This window comes from Artemia franciscana, chromosome 8, assembly GCF_032884065.1.
Source record: "Artemia franciscana chromosome 8, ASM3288406v1, whole genome shotgun sequence".
Taxonomy (NCBI): domain Eukaryota; kingdom Metazoa; phylum Arthropoda; class Branchiopoda; order Anostraca; family Artemiidae; genus Artemia; species Artemia franciscana.
In genome coordinates this window covers 45660383-45672864 of record NC_088870.1, presented here as the reverse complement: position 1 = coordinate 45672864, position 12482 = coordinate 45660383, and the positions used below count along the sequence as shown (strand labels likewise).

General features: G+C 35.5%; 1 protein-coding gene across 2 annotated transcripts in view; it reads left to right on the top strand.

Annotated features, from left to right (window-relative positions):
* The window catches only part of LOC136030487 (carnitine O-palmitoyltransferase 2, mitochondrial-like), a 106405-nt gene extending 93923 nt beyond the window's left edge, over positions 1 to 12482 (top strand). The window contains exons 12-13 of one of the 2 annotated variants that reach the window (XM_065709506.1): positions 12013 to 12198; positions 12247 to 12370. In XM_065709506.1, the coding sequence (XP_065565578.1) occupies positions 12013 to 12151 (139 nt within the window). In that variant the 3' untranslated portion in view covers positions 12152 to 12198; positions 12247 to 12370. Of the gene's footprint in view, positions 1 to 12012 lie in introns of both variants that reach the window. The other variant, XM_065709504.1, reaches the window with a different exon arrangement.

The window sequence follows — 12482 nt, the reverse complement described above, 5'->3', positions numbered from 1 at the left end:
AAAATTTCAAGCTCCTATCTACAAAAATGTGGAATTTTGTATTTTTTGCCAGAAGACAGATCACGGGTGCGTGTTTATTTGTTTGTTTTCGTTTTTTTTTTTTCCAGGGGTCATCGTATCGACCAAAGTGGTCCTAGGAACTCGCAAGAGGGCTGATTCTAACGGATATGAAAAGTTCTAGTGCCGTTTTTAAGTGACCAAAAAAATTGGAGGGCACCTAGGCCCCCTCCCACGCTCATTTTTTTCCCAAAGTCAACGGATCAAAATTTTGAGATAGCCATTTTGTTCTGCATAGTCGAAAACCATAATAACTATGTCTTTCGAATGACTCACTCCCCCACAGTCTCTGGGGGAGGGGCTGCAAGTTACAAACTTTGTCTAGTGTTTGCATACAGTAATGGTCATTAGGAAGCGTAAAGACGTTTTCAGGGGGATTTTTTGATTTGGGGGTGGGGTTGAGGAGAGGAGGCTATGTGGGAGGATCTTACCTTGGAGGAATATGTCATGGGGGAAGAGAAATTCAATGAAATGGGCGCGGGGATTTTCTAGCATTAATATAAAAAAAAGACTATGAAAAAATAAACATGAAAAAGTTTTTTCAACTGAAAGTAAGGAGTAGCATGAAAACTTAAAACGAACAGAGATTATTACGCATATGAGGGGTTCTAAAAATACTTTAGCATAAAGAGCGAGGTATTTAGGAGGAGATAAATACCTTGCTCTATATGCTAAAGTATTTTTAGTAATTTCAACTATTTATTCTACGGCCTTTCTGATTCAGGGGTCATTCTTAAAGAATTGGGACGAAACTTAAGATTTAGTGTAAAGAGCGAGGTATTAACGAGGGGACAAACCCCTTCATATACATAATAAAAAATATAAGAATATAAAAGTTTGTTACGTAAGTTAATTCTTAAGTTACGTATATTTTTTACTAATAAAAATGTTCGTTAAAAATTATTTTTTTTGGTTGTGGCTGGCAATGGTGACATCAATCTAATGCTTAAACGGCAGAAATTAAAAATAATCAGTGATCAGTGAAATTGGAAAGCGTTAGCCAATGCTTAGCTCAAATATTCAATGTAAAATAGACATCATAGTCATTTAGCTGTAGAACAGCAGCCTTGTTTTACTCATACAATACTCGCTCTGGTTACCAGATAGGAAATTGTACAGGAAAAGGTGCTTTAAAGCCAGTTCTATTGATGACACGATTCCATTTAAACCTTATTTTTAGAGCCTGAGATATTCATTACATTTTCAGATGCACCTGAATCTATAAGAGTGGAAAATGAGTATTCGCTCATATTTTTACCGGCAATTGGATATCGGCTTTATTGGTCGTATGTTGTTGTAAGTTTTTCTTCTTCTATATATTTATGTTTGGCTGAGAACGACCCTTGGATATAGAAGCGAAATATTCATTCAAATTAGATTGCCACTGTTTTGCGGAAAAAACTCCCTATTATTCTTCTTGTTTTTGATGTTTCTAGAAGAAGAATCGTTATTTTCCCCATCTGACTTGTGGGTGTCATTATCAGAGTCTCCATCAGATTCTCTTTATTTTTCTTCATAGTATTGACATAATCCAAAAACTGTCAAGCTTATTATGAATGGCACATATAGGGTCATGATGCCGAATTCAATCAATCTTCCCTTGTTATTGGCCTGACTCTTTGCTCAGCTATTTTACATTCAGACAAATTGTTGTCTGTGTTTTCTTGAATTTTGGTCCTCACACATATTCGCTGCTATAAACTCGTCAAATAAGGAATGTATCTACGTAGTAAATAGTATTATCTTGCCTTAGTAGCCAGCCCTTCAGTCATAATGTCTTTGATTTTATTAATTATTTAACATTCCTGTACTACAATGGTGATGAGACTCGCCTTTAGATAACATAGGATTTGATCTCAAGCTATTGTACGGTAGTGATTTCACTTAGGCTATTTATCTTTCTTTACAGATTTAAGTCTTTTTTATCGCTTCCTTTACTACCTCTGGCTTATCAACTTTATCAAAAAGCCTATATATATATATATATATATATATATATATATATATATATATATATATATATATATATATATATATATATATATATATATATATATGTATATATATAGTAGTTTTCAACCTGTTTTCAACCTGAGTTTTCAACCTGTGACTTCACAAACACGTCAAAGAAGAGCAGCACTTGATTCAGTGTGTGATTTATTTGTGCCAAACAGGATGTGAGTTCAATTGAGCTACTCTTGTCAATTTGTGGCAGTACAGTACAATCGGATACAAGATTGAAAGGCACTTTGATTTTGCTCAGAATTTCATCACATGGAAATTAGTAATGTTGCATATTTCTAATAAGTTTTCTTATTCATTTAAATCCTCAAAGGTGTTTTCTATAGGATGTTGGCTTGTGAGATGTTTCAAACAGGCTAAATTGGCTACTTAGGTCTACTTTTGCAGTATTAGCAGAGTTTCTAATAAGTTTTCTTATTCATTTAAATTCTCAAAGGTGTTTTCTATAGGGTGTTGGCTTGTGAGATGTTTCAAACAGGCTAAATTGGCTACTTAGGTCTACTTTTGCAGTATTAGCAGAGTTTCTAATAAGTTTTCTTCTTCATTTAAATTCTCAAAGGTGTTTTCTATAGGGTGTTGGCTTGTGAGTTGCTTCAAACAGGCTAAATTGGCTACTTAGGTCTACTTTTGCAGTATTAGCAGAGTTTGTAATAAATTTTCTTCTTGATTTAAATTCTCAAAGGTGTTTTCTATAGGGTGTTGGCTTGTGAGATGTTTCAAACAGGCTAAATTGGCTACTTAGGTCGACTTTCGCAGTATTAGCAGAGTTTCTAATAAGTTTTCTTATTCATTTAAATTCTCAAAGGTGTTTCCTATAGGGTGTTGGCTTGTGGGATGTTTCAAACAGGCTAAATTGGCTACTTAGATCTACTTTTGCAGTATTAGCAGAGTCTCTAATAAGTTTTCTTCTTCATTTAAATTCTCAAAGGTCTTTTCTATAGAGTGTTGGCTTGTGAGATGTTTCGAACATGCTAAATTGGCCACTTAGGTCTACTTTTGCAGTATTAGCAGGGTTTCTAATAATTTTTCTTCTTCATTTAAATTCTTAAAGGTGTTCTCTATAGGGCGTTGGCTTGTGAGATGTTTCAAACAGGCTAAATTGGCTACTTAGGTCTACTTTTGCAGTACTAGCAGGGTTTCTAATAAGTTTTCTTATTCATTTAAATTCTCAAAGGTGTTTTCTGTAGGGTTTTGCCTTGTGAGATGTTTCAAACAGGCTAAATTGGCTACTTAGGTCTACTTTTGCATTATTAGCAGGGTTTCTAATAAGTTTTCTTCTTCATTTAAATTCTTAAAGGTGTTTTCTATAGGGCGTTGGCTTGTGAGATGTTTCAAACAGGCTAAATTGGCTACTTAGGTCTACTTTTGCAGTATTAGCAGAGTTTCTAATAAGTTTTCTTATTCATTTAAATTCTCAAAGGTGTTTTTTATAGGGTTTTGGCTTGTGAGATGTTTCAAACAGGCTAAACTGGCTACTTAGGTCTACTTTTTCAGTACCAGCAGAGTTTCTAAAAAGTTTTCTTATTCATTTAAATTCTCAAAGGTGTTTTCTATAGGGTGTTGGCTTGTGAGATGTTTCGAACAGGCTAAATTGGCTACTTAGGTCTACTTTTGCAGTACTAGCAGGGTTTCTAATAAGTTTCCTTCTTAATTTACATTCTTAAAGGTGTTTTCTATAAGGTTTGGCTTGTGAGGTGTTGCAATCAGGCCAAATGGGCCATTTATTAGTTAATTATTAGTTAACATGCTAGGTTTTGGTAGAGGAAAATAGAGCTTTTTTGTGTTTTCTTTATTTTAGGGTATAAATTAAAAGGAAAGTTGTACTTTATTACAATTATTAATTAATTGCAATAGTTAGTTAATTATTAGTTTGCATGCTAGGTTTTAGCAGAGGACAACAGAGCTTGTATATGTTATTTTTGTCCTTTACTTTATAGTCTAAATTAAAGTAAAGTTGCAATTTACTGCAACTATTTATTAGTTGCATTAGTTAGTTAATTATTAGATAATCATGCTAGGTTTTGGTAGAGGACATCAGATAGGGGAATGCCCTACAGATAGGTAGAGTAGCTCCATAGGAGGCTTAGACCAAGTAGGACCTTGTCCCAGTGGGGTCCATAATAGAAACTGGGAAACCCTCCCCTGGGGGTCATAATTACAGGTGGAGGAGGAAGAAGGCCCCTCAAATGTACACTCAACAGGGCCCACTGCCGTGTTCACACGTCAGATGAGTTACAAACCTTCTCCCAGTAATGGGTTAAATTGCATGGTGAAGCAGAACACCATCGTGGGAGGATCCTCTATAGGAGGACAACTGCGGCAGGGCGTAAGATCCAGATTTATGGACAACGGCCTCTGTAAAGGGCTGCCTCGACCCTTTCGGGGTACCTGCAAGACTGGGAAACTTGCGGTCAATTTTTCCCACTTGAGGAGTGGCGCCCCTCGAGGAAACTATAGCCTAGTACACAACACAGCACTCGTACAGGATTCTCATTATTGGATATTTTTCTGGGCTTGGTTTGTTTTGATGGGCGTTTTTGGGCTGAAAAATCTCTTCCTAGTTAATTTATCTACTATGGGCTGCCTCCCTGTAGTAGCATAATATTTGTAGGCATGAATACATAATGAGTTGGAGGTAATAGGCTTGGGACTGTCTGTGCAGGATTTCGATCTCTTGTTGATAGAAGAGCATCGTCAAGTGCTGAAAACCATAGTGTGACCAAGATGGGCCCAGGATTGCACAAAGCCTCCAACTTACTGGAGGTCCCAGGGACTTCTTGCTGTCCGGTTCTAAGCCGGCTTAAGCGCTTCGGTGTAGACTTGAGAAGATATATTGGTCCCCATCCTGCACTGGTATCCGAGATCACTGCTTTTCTTGAGGCCAAAATAATTTCAAAGATTTAAAGAACATGAAAATTGGAACTTGGAATGTTACAACGTTAAAAAATGACTATCGTATCGACATTTTGACTGATGAATTCAGACGGTTTGAACTGGATGTATTAGGAGTTTCAGAAACTCATATCCCAGGGGTAGGAAGCATGAAATTAGGTGACATAGAATATGTTTACTCAGGAAGGAAGGATGGGGTACATAGACAGGGAGTAGGGCTCATGATGAATAAGGAAGCTGCTAAGTCTTGTTTAGGCTGGGAAGGTATTAATAATAGAATACTAATTGCATTTTATGAGTATAAAAGTTCAGGGTATCAGTTATAGTAGTAAATGCCCCCAGTGAACCAACTGATGGAGATACTAGTGACTCAGATGAATTTTATTTACAGTTACAGGAGCAAATAGACAGGGTACCGGGTAGAAATATGGTGTTTTTGCTAGGAGATTTTAATGCCCAGGTTGGTAGAAATAGGGATAGATGGTATCCTAGCCTAGGTAAATTTGGTGTAGGAAAAGAAAACCGTAATGGCTATAGGCTTTTGCAATTTTTGAGGTATAACAACCTAGTTATAACCAATACGGTGTTTGGTGACAAAATGGTCCATAAGTTGACATGGTATTCACGTGATGGTAAGACAGTAAACCTTATTGATTATGTTATTGTAAAAAGAAGACTAGCAGGATCAATACAAGATACTAGGGTGTATAGGAGTGCCGTTATTGATGTTAAAAGTAAAGATCATCATCTAGTAGTGTCTAAGGTTAATTTAAAGCTGAAATTTAGGAAGGGTAACTCCCTCCCGGAAAGTTATGATGTTGGTAGACTTCAGGATGAAAATTTGAGAAAAAAAATTCCAGGAACAGTTGAGTACTAAACTGGAGGGTTCAAAATTTGACAATGTGGAAGATGGATGGAATAATTTCAGAAAAACAATTTGTGAAGTTGCTGACGGTGTCCTAGGGAAGAGTGCTAAGACTGCAAGTAGGAATATTAGTGAAAAAGCTTTAGGTTTAATAGAGAGTAGAAGGGGTTTGTATAAGAATTATCTGAGTGATAGGTCGTATGAAAACAAAAGGAATGTAAAGAAAGTGGAGAAAGCATTAAAATATGAACTAAGGAGATGTGAAGATGGATAAAATTGCTGAGGATCTGGAAGATGCGGCTAGACGGCATAATAGTAAAATATTATACTGGCATGTTAATAAATTGAAAGGGAGTAGCCAATCCGGACTAGTCCCAGTTAAAGATAGAAATGGGACCACAATTAGTGAGAAGGAAAAAGTTAAAGAAATATGGGTGGAATATTTTGAGAATGTGCTAAAGCGAGATACAGTTGCAGGAAAAGATATAGATGAAAATGAAAAAGTTTGTGATACCTTGGATGTGAAGGAAGATTTGTTTAGTGAGGAAGAATTAGCGACAGTACTAAAAGGATTAAAAAATAATAAGGCCCCAGGTGCTGATAGTATGATTAATGAGTTTCTTAAATATGGTGGCTCTGAGGTTAGGAATAAGCTACTGAAGATTATGAACATGATTTTTGAAAAGGGGGAAGTACCCAATGATTTTAGGAAAACCTTAATTAAACCACTGCATAAGAAAGGTGACAAGAGTGAGTGTCGTAATTATCGAGCTCTGGTCTCTGTTGGTAGCAAATTACTGAGTAATATGATACTTTTTAGACTGAGACATGCTGTAGACAAAGTTTTAAGGGAAGAACAATGCGGTTTTAGAAAAGGTAGAGGATCAGGGCTTCCACTTTTCGATATTGATTATCCCTATTTTTATATCAATCTTCTCTAAAGTTCCTTGTCTTTAGGTCTGTTTTCTCCCTAGAAAAAAGAGATATTTTGCCTTAGGTTTCCATACAATCCACACGAGAAACATAGCACATTATCAAAGCATTATTTTTTACTTCAAATAATAATGTACATGAAATCTCTTACACTACCGAGGACGCATAAAAAGTTCAATTAAGTGTCATCTGAAGCACTAGCATTTGTTTCGTCTTGATGCCAGTGACAGCTTTCGGTATACTGAGAGTTGATGAAGTTTTATCTTCGTTTTCCAATCAATAATTGACTCGAATAAGTGAGACTAGTGTGACATTCTTCATACTACTTCGGATGTCCTTTTTGATTAATTTCAGTAGACTAAACAAACGCTCAGCTGGTACATTACTAAAGTGTAATGAAAAGATCAGCGATATGCACTTCAGCAATTCCAGGTAATTGATTTCACCGCTGCGAGTCTTCAGACTAAATATCTTCATCCACTACTGCTCAACTGACAGGTGTTCAACTTAGGCATCTCCAAAATGAAGCTCAGTGACATCAGTCATTGCCTAAGATCTCCATTCTATGTCCGTTTTTTGGACGCAACATTTTTCTGCTAGATCAGGAAATCTCGCAAATAGTGGCCTTAGAGATTTTGGCTTCACGTTTCTTGCATTGCTTGGTTCAACCAAGATCAAAATGCCATAAATTTCGTCTTCAAACTTGAAACCGTCTTGGATCAGGACCATACTTGCTAGAAACAAGTCTTTCAACTTCTGTATATTTCTTGTGTACTTGCTCTGTATTTTAGTCCAGCTCTGTATTTGGTACTTCCTGCTTTGGTCTTTGAGCTAAGCAATGGAGAATGTCATTTTGTGTCTGAATAAAACATCACTGCCTGCCAGTTATCAAGTACAAAATTTTATTTTCATGGTTTAAGTAATATTTTCTTACTTTCTAATTAAATTCACATCCTTATGATTTATTTAAAACTGCTGTAGTCACAAAATCAGTTATTTTCTTTCAAGTAGCAGAATTATTTAACTAGAAATTTTAGCACTGTGAACTTATTGTTTGCTGACCTTGTGCCTGTCAACCTAAGGTCAATCAGAAAGAAAAGATTTTCTGATCTTCCGCAAGATGCCACAGTTTCAGTTAGGGTGGCGATGATTCAAAAATGAATTGTGACTATATCAAGGAAGATTACGATTTTAATCTCTATTTTCAAAAAGACACCCGAGTTTCATTTAATATTTTGGTAGTTCAAAATTGAATCATCATTAGTCAAGTGAAACTATGACTTCAACCTCGACTTTGATTTCAATCTCACTTGACCTAATGACAGTTAAATTTTGAATCATCCCCATATTAAATAAAAAACTCTGGTTTCTTTTTGAGGATAGAGACCAAAATCGTAATCTTGCTGGACTTAGTGAAAATTCATTTTAAATTGTTTTGAAATTCTGAAATCTTTTTAGGACATGGATTAAAATCATAATCTACCTTGACTTAGTGACAATTCATTTTGAATTACTACTAAACTAAATGAAAGTTGCACATCTTTCGCAAGATGGAAAAAATCTTGTGTTCCTGACCTCCTCAGATCACCTCCCTGTGTCAACATCAGCTTGAGACAGATGTCACATGTAACATAAACTGATGTTGGTGTAAACGTTGGATAAATCTTGTGAGATAAAACTCTAGTTCACCTACTTTTTGCTATCTTGAAGTTTTCTGGTACTTCATTTAGGCAGAAGATCTGTTTTACAAGGTTTCACTTTTGTAACACAAAATTTTTAAAACTCACCAAAAATAACTGCCCTCTAAAGAGAGGAGTGGAGATAGGTACTTCAAAATACCTTCCAGGGACATACTTTAGTCCGTAGACCCATCCATGAAAGTTTCATTTTCCTGACCTTACTCCTTTCTAAGACCGCAAAAAGTAGCTAAACTAGAATTCCATTTCTGATCCCTACTGTGCATAGAATAAGGATAAGATTCGTTTCCACATCTTTAAGGCGAGCAAAGCCTAGGTCACTTGCTTCTATTCTACAATTTTAGCATTGCCTAGCCTATACTCCCTTATGTCGGCAGTTTGCACCAGTCAAAGCCATTACTAGGCTACCTAAATAACATTCCAGGGTTCAACTTTTTGAAACTTCGGCAAATACAACAACATATGCCAGTATTCCTACATAAGATTTTTTTTTTTTAACTGAGCATACGCAATTTTTGAGAATTTTCCAGCCTTTTGCTTGAAAAAATCGAAGTTTCACTGAAAATCCCTACTTTACCCCAGATTTCCCTGAAAATCCTTACTTTACCCCAGATTTCCCTTTGTCCCTAGATTCAAAATAAGTGTCCCTAAAAGAAGTAGTTTCTCCCTGAAATAGGGTAATCTCCCTAGAAGTGGAAGCCCTGTGAGGATGTGTCGACCATTTTTTCACTCTTAGGTTAATAATTGAGAAGTCCCTTCGTTGTCAAACACCTTTGGTCCTCAGTTTTACCGATTATGAGCAAGCTTTCGATTCTGTTGATAGAACAGCGTTAGAACAAAGGTCTTATCGTTGGTATACCTGAAAAATACATTAAAGTGATTTGCGCTATGTACGAGAATAATATTGCTGCGGTTAAGGTAGGAAATGAGGTTAGCAACTGGTTTTGTATTAAATCAGGAGTTAAGCAGGGTTGTGTTCTATCCCCCTTTATATGGATCATTTTGATGGACTTCGTCTTAAGGAGCACAGGAAAGGCAATTGGAGACCATGGAATCAAATGGGGAGGAAGAACGCTCCTGGACTTAGATTATGCTGATGATTTAAGCATATTAGATGAAAGTGTGAGCAAAATGAATGAATTTTTAGAGGTTTTACTAGTTCAGGGTGCTAAAATAGGCTTGAAATTAATGTTAAGAAGACTAAGTCACTAAGGCTAGGAATAAGTGAAGATGAACAGGTGACATTAGGTAACGAAAAGATTGATCAGGTTGGGAGCTTCAGTTACCTTGGTAGTATTATTAGTAAAGATTGTGGGAGCAGTGAAGATGTTAAAAGTAGAATAGCTAAGGCCCAGGGTGTTTTTTCACAGTTAAAAAAAAGTTTGGAAGAACAGAAAGATAGGTCTGCAAAGTCATTCCGGATTACCATATGAATGAAAATCCTTAAACTAGCTCCAATCTGTGGCTTAAGATAAATTAAATAAAAAAACAAGTTTTTTTTAACTGAAAGTAAGGAGCGACATTAAAACTTAAAACGAACAGAAATTACTTCGTATATGAAAGAGGCTGCTTCCTCATCAACGCCCCGCTCTTTACGCTAAAGTTTGACTCTGTCTCTCAATTCTTCTTTTTAAAACAGTAAAAAACTTTAGCGTAAAGAGCGGGGCGTTGATGAGGAAGCAGCCTCTTTCATATACGAAGTAATTTCTGTTCGTTTTAAGTTTTAATGTCGCTCCTTACTTTCAGTTAAAAAAACTTGTTTTTTTTTTATATTTAATTTCTGAACGTTTTTGAATCAATGCATGTTTTGATTTTGGCTCTCCGCAGAGGAATAATTAAAACGAAATTTGCATTTATTTTTTTTTGGCTAAATGGCTTTCTCATAATTTTGATCGAATGATTTTGAGAAAAAAAGAGCAGGGGAGGAAGCCTAGTTGTCCTCCGATTTTTTGGTTAATTAAAAAGGCAACTAGAACCTTTAATTTTTTACGAATATTTTTATTAGTAAAAGATTTACGTAACTTATAAATTAGCTTACGTAAAGAACTTTTGTATTCTCATATTTTTATTACATATATGAGGGGGTTCGCTCCCTTGTCAGATGCTCTTTACACTAAAGCTTAAATTTTGTCCCAATTCATTAAGAATGACCCCAGAATCACAAAAGCCGTAGAATAAATAGTTGAAATTACTAAAAATACTTTAACATAAAGAGCGAGGTATTAGGAGGAGGTGAGCCCCTCAAATGGGTAATAATTTCTGTTTGTTTTAAGTTTTAATGCTGTTCCTTACTTCCAGCTGAAAGAACTTTTTCATATTTATTTTTTCATTGTGTTTTTAAATAATGCTAGTAAATCCTGCGCTCCCTTCATGGAGATTTTCTTCCCCCATGACAAATTATCGATGGAAAGTTCCCCCAGCATATCCCCCTCTTCTCAACCCCTCCCCCAACCAAAAAAAAAATCCTCCTGAAAACGCCTGTACACTTCCCAATAACCATTACTATATGTAAGCATTGGTCAAAGTTTGTAACTTGTTCCCCCTCCCATGGGGACTGTGGAGGAGTAAGTCGTCCCCAAAGACATAGTTATAAGGTTTTTCGACTACGCTGAATAAAATAGCTATATCAGAATTTTGATCCGTTGACTTTGGTAAAATAATTAGCGTGGGAGGGGGCCAAGGTGCCCTCCAATTTTTTTGGTCACTTAAAAAGGGCACTAGAACTTTTCATTTCCGTTAGAATGAGCCCTCTTGCAACATTCTAGGACAACTGGGTCGATACGATCACCCCAGGGGAAAAAAAACAAAAAACAAATAAACACGCATCCGTGATCTGCCTTCTGGCAAAAAATATAAAATTCCACATTTTTGTAGATAGGAGCTTGAAACTTCTACAGTAGGGTTCTCTAATACGCTGAATCTGATGGTGTGATTTTCGTTAAGATTCTATGACTTCTAGGGGGCGTTTCACCCTATTTTCTAAAATAACGCAAATTTTTCTCAGGCTCGTAACTTTTGATGGGTTAGACTAAACTTGATGAAACTTATATATTTAAAATCAGCATTAAAATTCGATTCTTTTGATGTAGGTATTGGTATCAAAATTCCATTTTTAAGAGTTTTGCTTACTATTGAGCCGGGTCGCTCCTTACTACAGTTCGTTACCACGAACTGTTTGATATATATATATATATAAACAAATACATAAATTTGTTTATAATTATGAACAAATTTTGTGTAAAAAGAAAAACGTGTCGACATTACCATCGTTTTGTGACTAGTTTGAACTAAGACATTTTTAAATGTAGCAATAAGCTATAAGTACCAGCCTATCCGCTTAATGATTTTATATATAAAAAAAAAAAAAAAAAAAAAAAAAAATAAAAAAAAAAAAAAAAAAAAAAAAAAAAAAAAAAAAAAACTGTCGATGAGTAGGGGGTAATATTGTAAAAAGTTAGTCTGTAGATATAGTATAAAAGCAGAAAACTTTTGGACAACTCAAATCTGAGGCTTAATTGTCATATCTCCATGTTCTTTTTCTTCTAGGTACGGTATCACGAATAATGACCTTGGTGCCGTTGTTACTTCATATCCACCAAACAGAGATGGAGCTGGCTTTGTTGAAGCACTTAAGGCAGCTTATAACGATATTTACAATGTTATCAAATCAGGATCGGCAAAATAATCTGAACTGCTTTCCAACTGCAAATGAAAGCTGCACTGCAAAAAAGAGAACTTTCTGTTTCCAATTTAATATCAGCTTGTTACAACTACTAATTAAGAACCAGTTTCAATAAGTTATGTTTTGTCCTGTCTTTCTACGGGTTGATGATTGTTTATAATTAGGGAAATAAATTTTTATGAATATTTTAGGGAAGATTGTTTTAATTATAATCTTGAGTGAAAATTGTCATTTTTTATAAATGCCCTTTTTCTGTTATATCCTCTGTCTAGAGATTGTTTAAATACAAAATTTGTATCCAGTTACTCTTCACAAAATACATAAGAAAACGTAA